At 42.6% G+C, this 12,617-nt stretch overlaps 1 protein-coding gene across 1 annotated transcript in view; it reads left to right on the top strand.

Annotated features, from left to right (window-relative positions):
- The window catches only part of PCDH15 (protocadherin related 15), a 2,320,333-nt gene that overhangs the window by 1,811,706 nt on the left and 496,010 nt on the right, over window positions 1–12,617 (top strand). The window contains exon 25 of the mRNA XM_069753541.1: window positions 11,653–11,762. Coding sequence (XP_069609642.1) covers window positions 11,653–11,762 — 110 coding nt within the window. The remainder of the gene's footprint in view (window positions 1–11,652; window positions 11,763–12,617) is intronic.

Below are 12,617 nucleotides of genomic sequence, written 5' to 3'. Positions count from 1 at the left end.
GTCGATAGGACAGTCGTAAGGGCGATGGGGCGGTAGAGTCTCAGCAGCCTTTTTAGAGAACACGTCTGCATAACACCAATAATACCTGGGAAGTGATGAAAGATCTGCGGGTACCTGGGTAGTAGAGACCTGTACACACTCACTCACACACCTGCCCAAACAAGACTTACTCCAACCCAATATTCTCCCTGAGGACCACTCAATATGTGGGGAGTGGAAACGGAGCCAGGGTATTCCCAGCAAAATCTCATCCATTCCCTCAGGAAGGACAAGAAGGGAAATAATCTCCTGGTGGGAAGGAGATATGGACAGCGAGAACAGAACTGTCTGGTGTGTGATTTGCAGTGGGAGTGTCGCCCCATTCACAACTCTAACCATTATTGGTTTGGCGAGCATGACTAGTGGTATAGCATGACGTGTATAGGAAAAGCAGAGGACATGAAGTTTCCCTCTGCTCCTGAATCCACACAAAGCTCGACTGTTAGAGTGGAGGAGCCTAACAGGATTGTCCCTTTAAAGGACAGTTTGGAGGAGAATGCTGCTGTGTCTAGTGAACCTCCCCCAATGGTTACTAGACGCGATCGTTTCCCGACCGCCGCGGACATTTATTGGCGTAATGTCCATGTTGTTGACAGTTATTACAAACCACGGGTACTCGAGCGGCTAGAGATTTAGGTCCCGCTCGAGAAACCTCCATGGCCTCATGGGAATCTGACGCCAAGACAGGGGATTCCAGAGGTCTGGTGAAAGTTGGAGCCAGCCGAAACCTCTGCCTACACTGGGTCCGCTCCAACCTCCGCTCGTGAAAACGGAGGTCGATGCGGGTAGACACAGAAATAAGTTCCTCCAGTGTGGCCGGTATCTCCCTAGTGGCCAAGGCATCCTTCACATGGTCTGCCAGTCCCCTCCAGAACACCGGAATAAGAACTTTGTCTGGCCACTCTAACTCTGAAGCTAGAGTCCGGAACTGGATGGCAAACTGGCTGACCACGGACGTACCCTGTGTAATAGACAACAATTGGAGTGCGGTGTCGTGGGTAACCCGAGGCCCTAAAAAGACCTGCTTCAGAGTGTCCAAGAAGAGAGGAGCACTCTGTACCACACGATCATCTCGCTCCCAGAGTGGCGTTGCCCACTCCAACGCCCTGCCCGACAAGAGAGATAAGATAAATCCCACTCTCGCCCGCTCAGTAGGAAAACGTGACGCCAAGAGCTCAAGATGTATAGAGCACTGGCTCACGAATCCGCGACAATGTTTACTGTTGCCAGCAAACTTGTCAGGAAGTAGGAGACGGGATAAAGTCGGAGCAGGGGTGGCAGCGGACAAACTGGCTGCAGCTACACTTGCAGCCTGCACAGCTACAGCAGTGACATCCACAGCTGAGGTTGTACGCTCAAGAGCCGCCAACCTTCCCTCCAGCTGCTGGATGTACCTCTGTAAACGCTGGTCGTCCGCCATTTTACTAGCCAGACCCTGGCGCTAGTATTCTGTAAGGACTGGCGGAACGCACCAAGACAGATGATATAGATGCGTTCGCAGTCCGGGGTCCACCGTGCAGGTGAAAACCTGCTGCTAGCAATTTGCAGACTATATGGCGGTACACTAAAGTATACACGCGTGGGTTAACCTCACCCAGCGTGAAAGAAGCAATCCTGTTGAGTCACAGGACCGCGGTACCGCACCTAAAGCGCGAGCAAGTAGTCAGCGAACTCAACCCCAACTAGGATTGAAGTCCGATTAGACCCTTGCTGGCACAACACCGCAACTGGGTGTGTAAGGAAACTGAATAACGATATTAAGGCACAAGAGTGCATGCGGTGCCGCACTGACGAACGCCACTAACCACCCAGGCTTGGGTAAGGAAAGCACAGAGGAAGTGCACGGCGCCGTACTGGCGGTCACAGCAACTGGACGCTGTAATGTGTGATTAGTGCTGTAGGATAAGTCGGGCGCTAGATAGCAACCATACACCTTCCGCGAACAGACATTCAATAGGGTAGGGGTATCCAAGGACGACTTGCACTCACAACATACACAATACTAGCGCATGGCCGTGCGGTCATGTGCAGTTTATATAGTTGCAGCACAGGAAGTGGCTACAGCACTCTTGCCCTTCCAAGACCTGCCAAGAGGACCAATGGAATGTGCTGCAGAGCCTGAGCACATGACCCTCGATCTCCAACGGGAGATCTTACCCTGGGCATGCTCAGTACGTGCAGACAAGGACTTAGTCCCAGAGAAGTCTGCTCGCTGCTGACCAGCACTGGCTTTAATGGCAGAGACTGGAGAAGCAGCAGTAACTCTCAGAACAGAGTGAGAATGAGCAAGACGCTGGGACCGACGTCTTTGCTGAGCAGACTCCACTGTGGCTGGACAAGAATGGGAGACCGCAGCGGAGGTGGCTTGAGATTCCCCCTGTGCAGAAGCGGGAACTCGACCCCTAACACATAGGTTATCTATCTCTTCTATAAATGTATCAAACAGGTATATCTAGTAAAATGTTTCACAGCCCATAATAGGCCAATTCTGTAGCATTACAGATCTTTACATGGATGAACCTGTAAAAATGACTGATTGATATTGATTGGTGGTGACTGTGTCAGTATTAGGGTTAAGCGACCTTGACTTTTTTAGGGTCGAGCCGGGTTTCGCGAAACCCGACTATCTCAAAAGTCGAGTCGAGTGAAATCGGCCGATTATGGCGAAAAGTCGAGGATCGACCGAAACACGAAACCCAATGCAAAGCCAATGGGAATTATTTTTTTTATTTTTTTTTTTTATTCTCTCTCTCTCTCTCTCTCTCTGTCTCTCTCTCTCTCTCTCAACCCGACTTTGCCAAAAGTCGGCGACTTTTGAAAATGAACGATCCGTTTCGCTCAACCCTAGTCAGTATCATTAACTAGGCTTGCCAATAAAACCAGTTACTAGATTCCTTGGTGGTTTGCTATTCAATCAATTCTTGCAGCACATATTTTATAGCATGCATTTACAATAATGAATAATAAGTGAACATTTGTTTAGTGATTTAGAGATATATTTCTCTTTCCTTGAATTTATTGCATTTCAACAAGCAAAGGAACACTGGAAATCAATGCTTTATCTTTTCTGCTTAGTTGTTTTCAGTGATTTTGGTTTAAAATATATTGAACAGCTCAAAACAATGTAATTGTGCATTTGACCGGTTGTACATATACGTGACATAATTATTGAGCACAACTCTTTGCCTTCAATCAATGGTCATTTTGATGTAAATGTAATCAACCTGTGAAACACACGTGACCAAAATACACAAGAATAGATAGATAGATAGATAGATAGATAGATAGATAGATAGATAGATAGATAGATAGATAGATAGATAGATAGATAGATAGATAGATGCTACTGTGCAGGCACCACCGGCACCATTTTGAGAAAGATTTTTTTTTTTCAGATTAAATGTATATGAGTAGATAAAACAATTTAAAGGGAATCTGTCACCTAGTTTTGGGCCTATAAACTGCTGCCTTCGCCTTTAGGCCATATCTACAGCATTCTTTATATTCAATTTCACCCTTTGTCTCATGCATAATCCTTTGTGCGCTGGGTTGAATTCCTTGTTATATATCGGTCTCAGTGACTGATACACTGTGTCTGTGACCTTTTTCAATATAAACGTGCCATTGTGTGCACTTATGTGCACCTAGATGTATGCAGCCATATAGTGCACTTGCATTTAGCCACACGGTGTATCTCTATATACTGATGCACATTCAATTTCAGGCACACTGTGCTCCTCCTAGCCTATATAATTATATTTAGCTACATTGTGGTCTCTATGTACTTAGGTGGATTTGTACCTGGGTATATTTGAACCATACGGCGCACCTATATTCACCATAATACTTGACAGTCTATTTCAGGCCCCATATATATATTTTTTAGCACATTTTTCTCACATATTCATTTAATATATTTTTATCCTCTGTGCTTATAGTGTTTTACACACACTCTCACATTTATACACATTTGGCATCTTTTTATATTGTCATGTTTGCACTTTATTTATTTTTTTCTATTTTTTCTGAATTTGTTTGCAACATTATAGTGATGTGATTCTTTGAGATTTTTTTTAGATTTGTAATCTATTTGGCACTATGCACTTTTTTTGCAAAGTTGTACATATATATATTGGTCCAGATGTAGACTCTGGCGGTTATTTTGGATAGCCACATTGCAATATGAGACAGTGTATGGTGTACTCTATTATTTTCAGTCCGTCCATAATATATACTTTTATATATATATATAATATATTTTTTTAACTCCAAATACAGGCACACTGTTGGTGCCATTGCCAATATGTCTAAATAAAGGCTTATTTTATACTTATTTGTCCTTAATATTTTATTATCGAGGTCTGTATTATTCTGGGTTCCTTTTTGTAGTGTTTTGCCTATATATCCCGAGTGGTTTGCCACTCTTTTCTTTGTGTATTAGCCATATTCCATTATCTCATTATATATATATATATATATATATATATATATATATATATATATAGATTTAGTTATTATCTTTTGGTATTCTCAATTGGCTCTGTACATTTTTTCAATCTTTCAAGCAGTTGACAGAGATGGCAGGCTGAAGTTGCATCTTATATTATACAATGGAGATTCTTAAATTAAAAAAAAGTGTGATTCAGCTTAACCTTAGTTAGTTCCTTGTGAATTCAAGAGGAAGCACGGGATCGGGTCTCTGCCAGATGATGGAGTAGTTGTTTGTAGAAGAAAAAAAGATCTAGCTTCAATCAATCAAAAACTTTTATTTCTGTCGATTCTAAAACAAAATAGCTGTTATGACATATTCTGCCGGAATAAACCAGAGGAAGGGCGACAATGGAAGACTGAATGCGTTTTGAACACAATGTGTGTTCTTAGGCTTAGTTTGAATAGAGATTCTGCACACAGCTTCCACAGATAATCTAGATGTTTAGAGTGAGTCAGGGGAGTTATATAACACTACAGTAGTAGTGGCTCCCTAGCACCTGAGCAGAAGAAGGATGAAGACATTGCCCATAGCTGTGATTGCATTTCAGAATAAAAATTAAGTATAGGCCTTGGACATTATAGTGTCCAAGACAAATTTAGGGAAAACCTGCTCTAACATTTGGTGTTTTGAAACAGACTGCAGGATGGTAGTTGTGCAGTCCGTTTCAGTCCCGATCCTGGTTTTCCATGCGGCTGAAGGCCACAGATTCTAATTTAAAATCCCTGCAGTAAAACATTTGGGTGTGTCAGTATCAGAGTGGAGTTTGCAGCAAGGAAAGCAGACTGCCCTGCAAAAGCTCAGATCTGTGTGAGAGTAAGGGTACCGTCACACTATACGATTTACCTACGATCACGACCAGCGATATGACCTGGCCGTGATCGTAGGTAAATCGTAGTGTGGTCGCTGGGGAGCTGTCACACAGACAGCTCTCCAGCAACCAACGATGCCGAGGTCCCTGGGTAACCAGGGTAAACATCGGGTAACTAAGCGCAGGACCGCGCTTAGTTACCCGATGTTTACCCTGGTTACAAGCGTTAAACTAAAAAAAAACAAACAGCACATACTTACATTCTGGTGTCCGTCAGGTCCCTTGCCGTCTGCTTCCCGCACTGTGACTGCCGGCCGTAAAGTGAAAGCAGAGCACAGCGGCTGTGCTTTCACTTTCACTTTACGGCCGGCAGTCACTGAGTGCGGGAAGCAGACGGCAAGGGACCTGACGGACACCAGAATGTAAGTATGTGCTGTTTTTTTTTTTTTAGTTTAACGCTTGTAACCAGGGTAAACATCGGGTAACTAAGCGCGGTCCTGCGCTTAGTTACCCGATGTTTACCCTGGTTACAAGCGAACGCATCGCTGGATCGCATCGCTAGATCGCTAGATCGGTGTCACACACACCGATCTAGCGATGACAGCGGGAGATCCAGCGATGAAAGAAAGTTCTAAACGATCTGCTACGACGTACGATTCTCACCAGGATCCCTGATCGCTGCTGCGTGTCAGACACAGCGATATCGTAACGATATCGCTGGAACGTCACGAATCGTACCGTCGTAGCGATCGAAATGTTATAGTGTGACGGTACCCTAACACAGAGCCCAGCAGAGCAAACTCCTGGCATCCGCAGCGAACCCCGCTGTGCAGTTGCCCACTTTAACTTGGCAGAGGTGGACCCGCATATTTAGGGACTGAAATATGGACGATATGGTTTCTGCTGTGATCCAGAGGATATCTTTACTATGTAGAGATGTGAATTGGACAGTAGTGCTGTGTTTTTGTGAGCTGGACATTTAATGCTGTGAAGTAAACACATTAAAGAGACTTTTTGTTTGAACTGTGCTGGGTCACTGCCTCATCACTGTATGTGCTACCGCTGCACTACAGTAGTAATAGCTTAAAAGTATCCAAGAAGGTAACAGATTCCCTTTAATCCCCTGGTTCTCTCACTTCCACTGCCAATGAAAGAGTTTTTCTTACCTGATTTTTGGATCTAGTCCTTGCTGTTATGATTTTCTGACTTCTCTTATTTTCTGCCCTCTTTTTGAATTTTGACCACTCGATTGCTTTCAAATTTTGTTACTGATGTGCCATCTTGAAATTGATCCTGCTTGGTGACCCTTCTTGATTTCTGCTTGCTCCGCCAGTCAGAAGATCACTCTGTGGCACCAGCTTAGGGGCCCATGTGCATGTCCCAATAACTGTACAGGAGTTAAAGAGTGATGGCCAGGACAAACCCTGGGATCTGAAAAAAAGGAGTGACTTGCACTAAGCCTGTCCATGGAAGCTCTATTAACAGCTGCCAGGCTTCCACTAATCGTGCAACTGTGATACATACCGCATATTACATACCGCATGTTACATATTTTACACTCTACACTATAAAATTATTTGATATGTATAGCAGTTTGTAAATGTGTTAATGGGATTAGTATGATGTGTAATTTCAAATATTTAGCTCTTTTAATGAAAGGGAAGATGTTACATTTTTTTAACACCACATCCATAGAATCCCTTTAGAGATGGTAATTTTTTTCACACACAAACTAAAAGAAAGAATGTTCCCTAAGGAATGTCCTCTTTTAGCAACACATTTATGTCTTTATCTTTTTGTTTCATAAAGTTATCATTGTGGTCAAGGATAGGTAAGTATTTTAACTTTTTTTAAGTCGTTGAATAGGATAGCTTATCAATATGCAGTTAGTGTGGATCCAACACTCAGCACCCCAACCAATTAGCTGAAAACTGCTATGGCAATGGCTAAATATAAGGTCCACCACCAGCCAGTTATAAGTGATAGGAAATAAAGTGCAGTACTCGGCAGCGTATATCACTTATATCTGGCAGCTGGGAGAACAGTATATAGTTGAGCAGTGGGAGTACCAGATGTTGGGCCTTCACCGATATTAGAGACAGACATCGACATTTTCCTGCAAGTTCTCTTGAAACCAGATCTATAATTCTTTGTAGAACTTTATAAGCACCAAATGTCATCTCATTAATGGGAAAATCTGTATTCAGCAAAGACAACATTTATGCATGAATTGAGACTTTTGAGAAGGAATGATCAGTCCAGGAGGAGAAAAAAATCAGATTCTTTAATATGATATATTCCAAAATGTCTTATTTTTACATAAACTATTAATTTATCAAAAATGTAATAAAAACTGATGATTACTCTTTAATGCATAGTGCGCCTTTAGGTAAGTCTGGACCTATGTATACAACTGACTGTTATCACAGGATGCCTGCTAGTTTATTTCACATACAACCAGAAATAATGAAAGCGTAGACTCTGCATCAGTATAAGAAAATATAATAGAAATTGTTGGAAAGAAGTTGTACTAAAATCTTGGAATAAATAGAAATTTGAGCCCTGACTATTACTTAACAAAAATGCATTCTTCTTCATCACAGTATTATTATGCAAAAGTGTTTAACATTCAGCAGCTACATTGTAGCGACACAGGTATGGCAGATTTGATTTTATGCTTTACTTGGGAACATTTAATGTGTCATTGTGATAAAATATTTTTCTCCAGTAGCTGTACGCTCTTGGTCATAATTTGCTTGCTTGTAGCGGCACCATTTAAAAAGGCAGGTAGAGAGCGGAGTCTATTTAATTATAGAATGACAGTCTACGCTAAGTATGTGCTTTGCAGTGTTAGGCATCTATGTGTGTTTATTATATCTAATGATCAGGATATATTATACTTCATTCTACACTAATGAAAAGTCAGTATTTCTTTGGAGAATTAGCCAGCAGGTTAGACGCTCCTGGATGCACACTTAGAAGCATGATGCTTGTATTAGTGCCAAATCAACATAAGCTACTCTCTCAATTTGTATGTGTTTGGGAATATTGTGGGTTATTGTTGTGCAGTCGGCCTGAAAATGTGCATAAGAAATGGATGCAGAATTAATCCTAATGAATATAAAATCAAACCCCGGTTTGTAATCGTACAATAGTGCTGATGTCTTTACCAGAAGCAATCACAGGATAAGATATTGAAATTGCATATATAACTTTCAGATAAAATATGTTTATATAAAATCAGTATGGGTTTAGATGCAGGAGTTGTATTGTTGTGGGAGTATTAGATTTAGTATCAATGGGATTTCCCTCTTTAGGTGAACTGCATAGTTTCCACGAGGGTGAGGACCAACCCAAGGGTTATCCAAAGGAGGATAAAGCTGTGGGATAAATAGATAAAATGTATGATTATTATTATAGCGAGAAAATCCTTATTGTTAGATCAGTGGCATATATAGAAATTGTGGGGCGCCATAGCAAAAGTATTCAATCGGCCCCCTTTTACACTACCATAACCACATCAAAAATATTGACAGAGTAAGCGGGGTCATACCTTCTAAATTTTAAAATCATGGAGAGGGACACATTAGTATTTACACCCACTAATCATACCTCTTTCATCTTTCTTACAAAGAATAATGCCCTTAAAAATGTCCCTCACACTGCAAGATACTCCCACAGTGAATTCCCCTCACACAGATTATAATGACACCACAGCGCCTTCAGCAAAGTATAATGCCGCTACAGTAACCTCAACACAGTATAATTCCTCCGACAGCCTAATGCCCCTAATCTGATCCCTACATGGGATATGATGTCTCCAACAGATCCCCCAGTCAGTATAATGTCACTCATAGCTCCCCACCTCCCCTCAAAGTATACCAACCCCACACACAATTTGATATCCTTTACAGCTCCAACATACAGTTTGAGGGGCCCCCCAAGCTTCCTCATAGTATAGAGGGACATATACACAATTTGATGCCCTCATCGATCCCACAAGCAGCGTGAGCCCCCCTACACACTGTAATGCCACCCTCAGCATCCCTACCAAAAAGTAGGAGTGCCCCCACACACAATATGTTGTCTCCTACAGCCCCAACATCCAACATGAGGGCCTCTGTAAGGCTTCACTTAGTATGAGGGACCCTATAGACAATATGATGACCTCCACAGATTCTAAAAGCAGTGTGAGGGCCTCCCCACACACTATAATGTCACCCAGAGCCCCACTAAAGTATGAGGGCTCCCCCAGCCTTACACACAATAAATGTCCCATACAACCCCAACATGCAGTTTGAGAGTCCCTACATGGTATCAGGGATGCCACACAATATGATGACCCCTGCAGTCTTCCACTCAATACAGTGGCCCCCACAAAGCCAACACACTATAGGTACCCCACAGATTGATAGCCCTGCAGCCCCCCCACGGGCAATGATCCTCCAACAAGTATTCACAATAATTAAAAAATTATTTTCCCGCTAATGAGGCGCAAAAAAATTACATCATTGCAGTGAGATGCAATAGGGATCTGATGGCTTTCTCCATCACCTTGTATGCAACAGATGCAGATGATGTTGAAATTGTGATGCCAGGATATAGGGAGCAGCTCCATAGTGACTGCATGGTCTGCCGCTTTGGATGATATGCCTCTGTGCTAAATGATTTGTTTTGATATTGTTAATTCTAAGATTTTCTTCCTACTGGTAACATAGATTTAAGATAGTCATCACAATATTGATGGAGGCAGATCATAGAATCATAGCATCATAGAATGTTAGAGTTGGAAGGGACCTAAAGGGTCATCGTGTCAAACCCTCTGCTCAATGCAGGATACACAAAATCATTCCAGTCAGCTGTCTGTCCAGCCTCTGTTTGAAGACTTCTATTGAAGGGGAACTCACCACCTCTCGTGGCAGCCTGTTCCATTCATTGATCACCCTCACTGTCAAAAAGTTGTTTGTAATATCTACTCTGTGCCTCCTCCCATTCAGTTTCATCCCATTGGTTCCAGTCTTTCCTTGAGCAAATCAGAATAAAGCTGATACCTCTACATTGTGACAGCTCTGTCCATATTCCCATCAGACAGGGAATAGGAATTCACAGGGAGATGCTGCTCAATGTCTGCTGGATGGCAGGCTATATGATCACATCATACAACCATGCAGCCTGCCATCTAGATGTAGTAGAGCTAGACCAGTTGTGGGACAAATGAATTATCATCTTCTCTGCTGAATAGTGAGGAATATTGTTTTTTTTTTAACTCTTTTGCAGAAGACAATGGCGTCTGTGGAATGGGTGAGGTTGTAAATATGGCTTAATTAAGATTTACTAAAGGAGTCTGTCATTCTTTCAATTAAAGGACTTTATTCTGAGTGTCTGCATTTTTATACAATATGACTATGGGGTTAGTAATGGGGCATCTTATTAACGCCTCTCCATTACTAACCTCAGGGCTTGATGTCACCTGAAAATACAAAGGTGACATCAACCCCCCCAGCTATCACTCCACTTGCCACCGCCAAAGAGCAAGTGGGAAGAGTGAGGCTAAGTGCCAGAATTGGCACACCTTAGAGATGCACTTATTCTGGGGGGCTGAGAGCTGATGTTTTTAGCCTGGTGGGGCCAGTATCCATGGTCCCTTCTTAGGCTATTAATATCAGTCCACCGCTGTCTGTATAGCCTTTGTTTTGAAGAATATTTCCTTTGAAAACGATGTGTAAATGACATTAAGAATTTCCCTATGTAAAAGCTCATGTTAAAATTGCATTGCAATCAGATAGCAATCGCACTGCATTCAGATCTGAACCCAACTGAGATGGTTTGGTGTGAGCTGGACAGCAGAGTGAAGGCAAAAGGGCCAACAAGTGCTGAGCATCTCTGGGAACTCCTTCAAGATTGTTGGAAGACCATTCCCGGTGACTACCTCTTGAAGCTCATCAAGACAATGCCAAGAGTGTGCAAAGCAGTAATCAAAGCAAAAGGTGGCTACTTTGAAGAACCTAGAATATAAGACATATTTTCAGTTGTATCACACTTTTTTCTTAAGTACATAATTCCACAGGTGTTAATTCATAGTTTTGATGCCTTCAGTGTGAATTTACAATTTTCATAGTCATATATATATATATATATATATATATATATATATGAGTCATATATATATATATATATATATATATATACATATATATATATATATATATATATATATACATATACAGTATATTGTTTTAACTTTTATCTTCTCTAGATCTGCCTTGTAACAGAAGAATGTAACATGTATTTTGCATTTTTATGTATTTCTCAGGCCGCCTCCTGTAAGTGAATCTGCCCCAATTGGCACTACAGTTACGGTGGTAATGGCTGCAGCCTTAAATCAGACTATTGTGTACTCTATTGTCTCAGGGAATGATCAAGGTAAGATCAGTTTTATTGTTTGACATATATTTTTTTAATTGCTATGATTTGGAGAACAGTTAAGGTACTGTCACACTAGACGATATCGCTAGCGATCCGTGACGTTGCAGCGTCCTCGCTAGCGATATCGTCCAGTGTGACAGGCAGCAGCGATCAGGCCCCTGCTGGGAGATCGCTGGTCGGGGAAGAAAGTCCAGAACTTTATTTTGTCGCTGGACTCCCCGTAGACATCGCTGAATCGGCGTGTGTGACACCGATTCAGCGATGTCTTTGCTGGTAACCAGGGTAAACATCGGGTAACTAAGCGCAGGGCCGCGCTTAGTAACCCGATGTTTACCCTGGTTACCATCCTAAAAGTAAAAAAACAAACACTACATACTTACCTACCGCTCTCTGTCCTCCAGCGCTGTGCTCTGCACTTCTCCTGCTCTGGCTGTGAGCGTCGGTCAGCCGGAAAGCAGAGCAGTGACGTCACCGCTCTGCTTTCTGGCTGCCCGGCGCTCACAGCCAGACCAGAGAAGCAGAGCGCCGAGGACAGACAGCGGAAGGTAAGTATGTAGCGTTTGTTTTTTTACTTTTTAGGATGGTAACCAGGGTAAACATCGGGTTACTAAGCGCGGCCCTGCGCTTAGTTACCCGATGTTTACCCTGGTTACCGGGGACCTCGGGATCGTTGGTCGCTGGAGAGCTGTCTGTGTGACAGCTCTCCAGCGACCAAACAGCGACGCTGCAGCGATCCGGATCGTTGTCGGTATCGCTGCAGCGTCGCTATGTGTGACGGTACCTTTAGTTTCTATGATAAGGTTGTTTGTATTTTTTGGGGTTGGGGATTATACCAATAATTATAATATAGAC

Source organism: Ranitomeya imitator, chromosome 2, assembly GCF_032444005.1.
Source record: "Ranitomeya imitator isolate aRanImi1 chromosome 2, aRanImi1.pri, whole genome shotgun sequence".
In the NCBI taxonomy this organism is placed as follows: Eukaryota; Metazoa; Chordata; class Amphibia; order Anura; family Dendrobatidae; genus Ranitomeya; species Ranitomeya imitator.
Note: the sequence above shows the minus strand (reverse complement) of the source record. Positions and strands in the feature narration are given on the sequence as shown.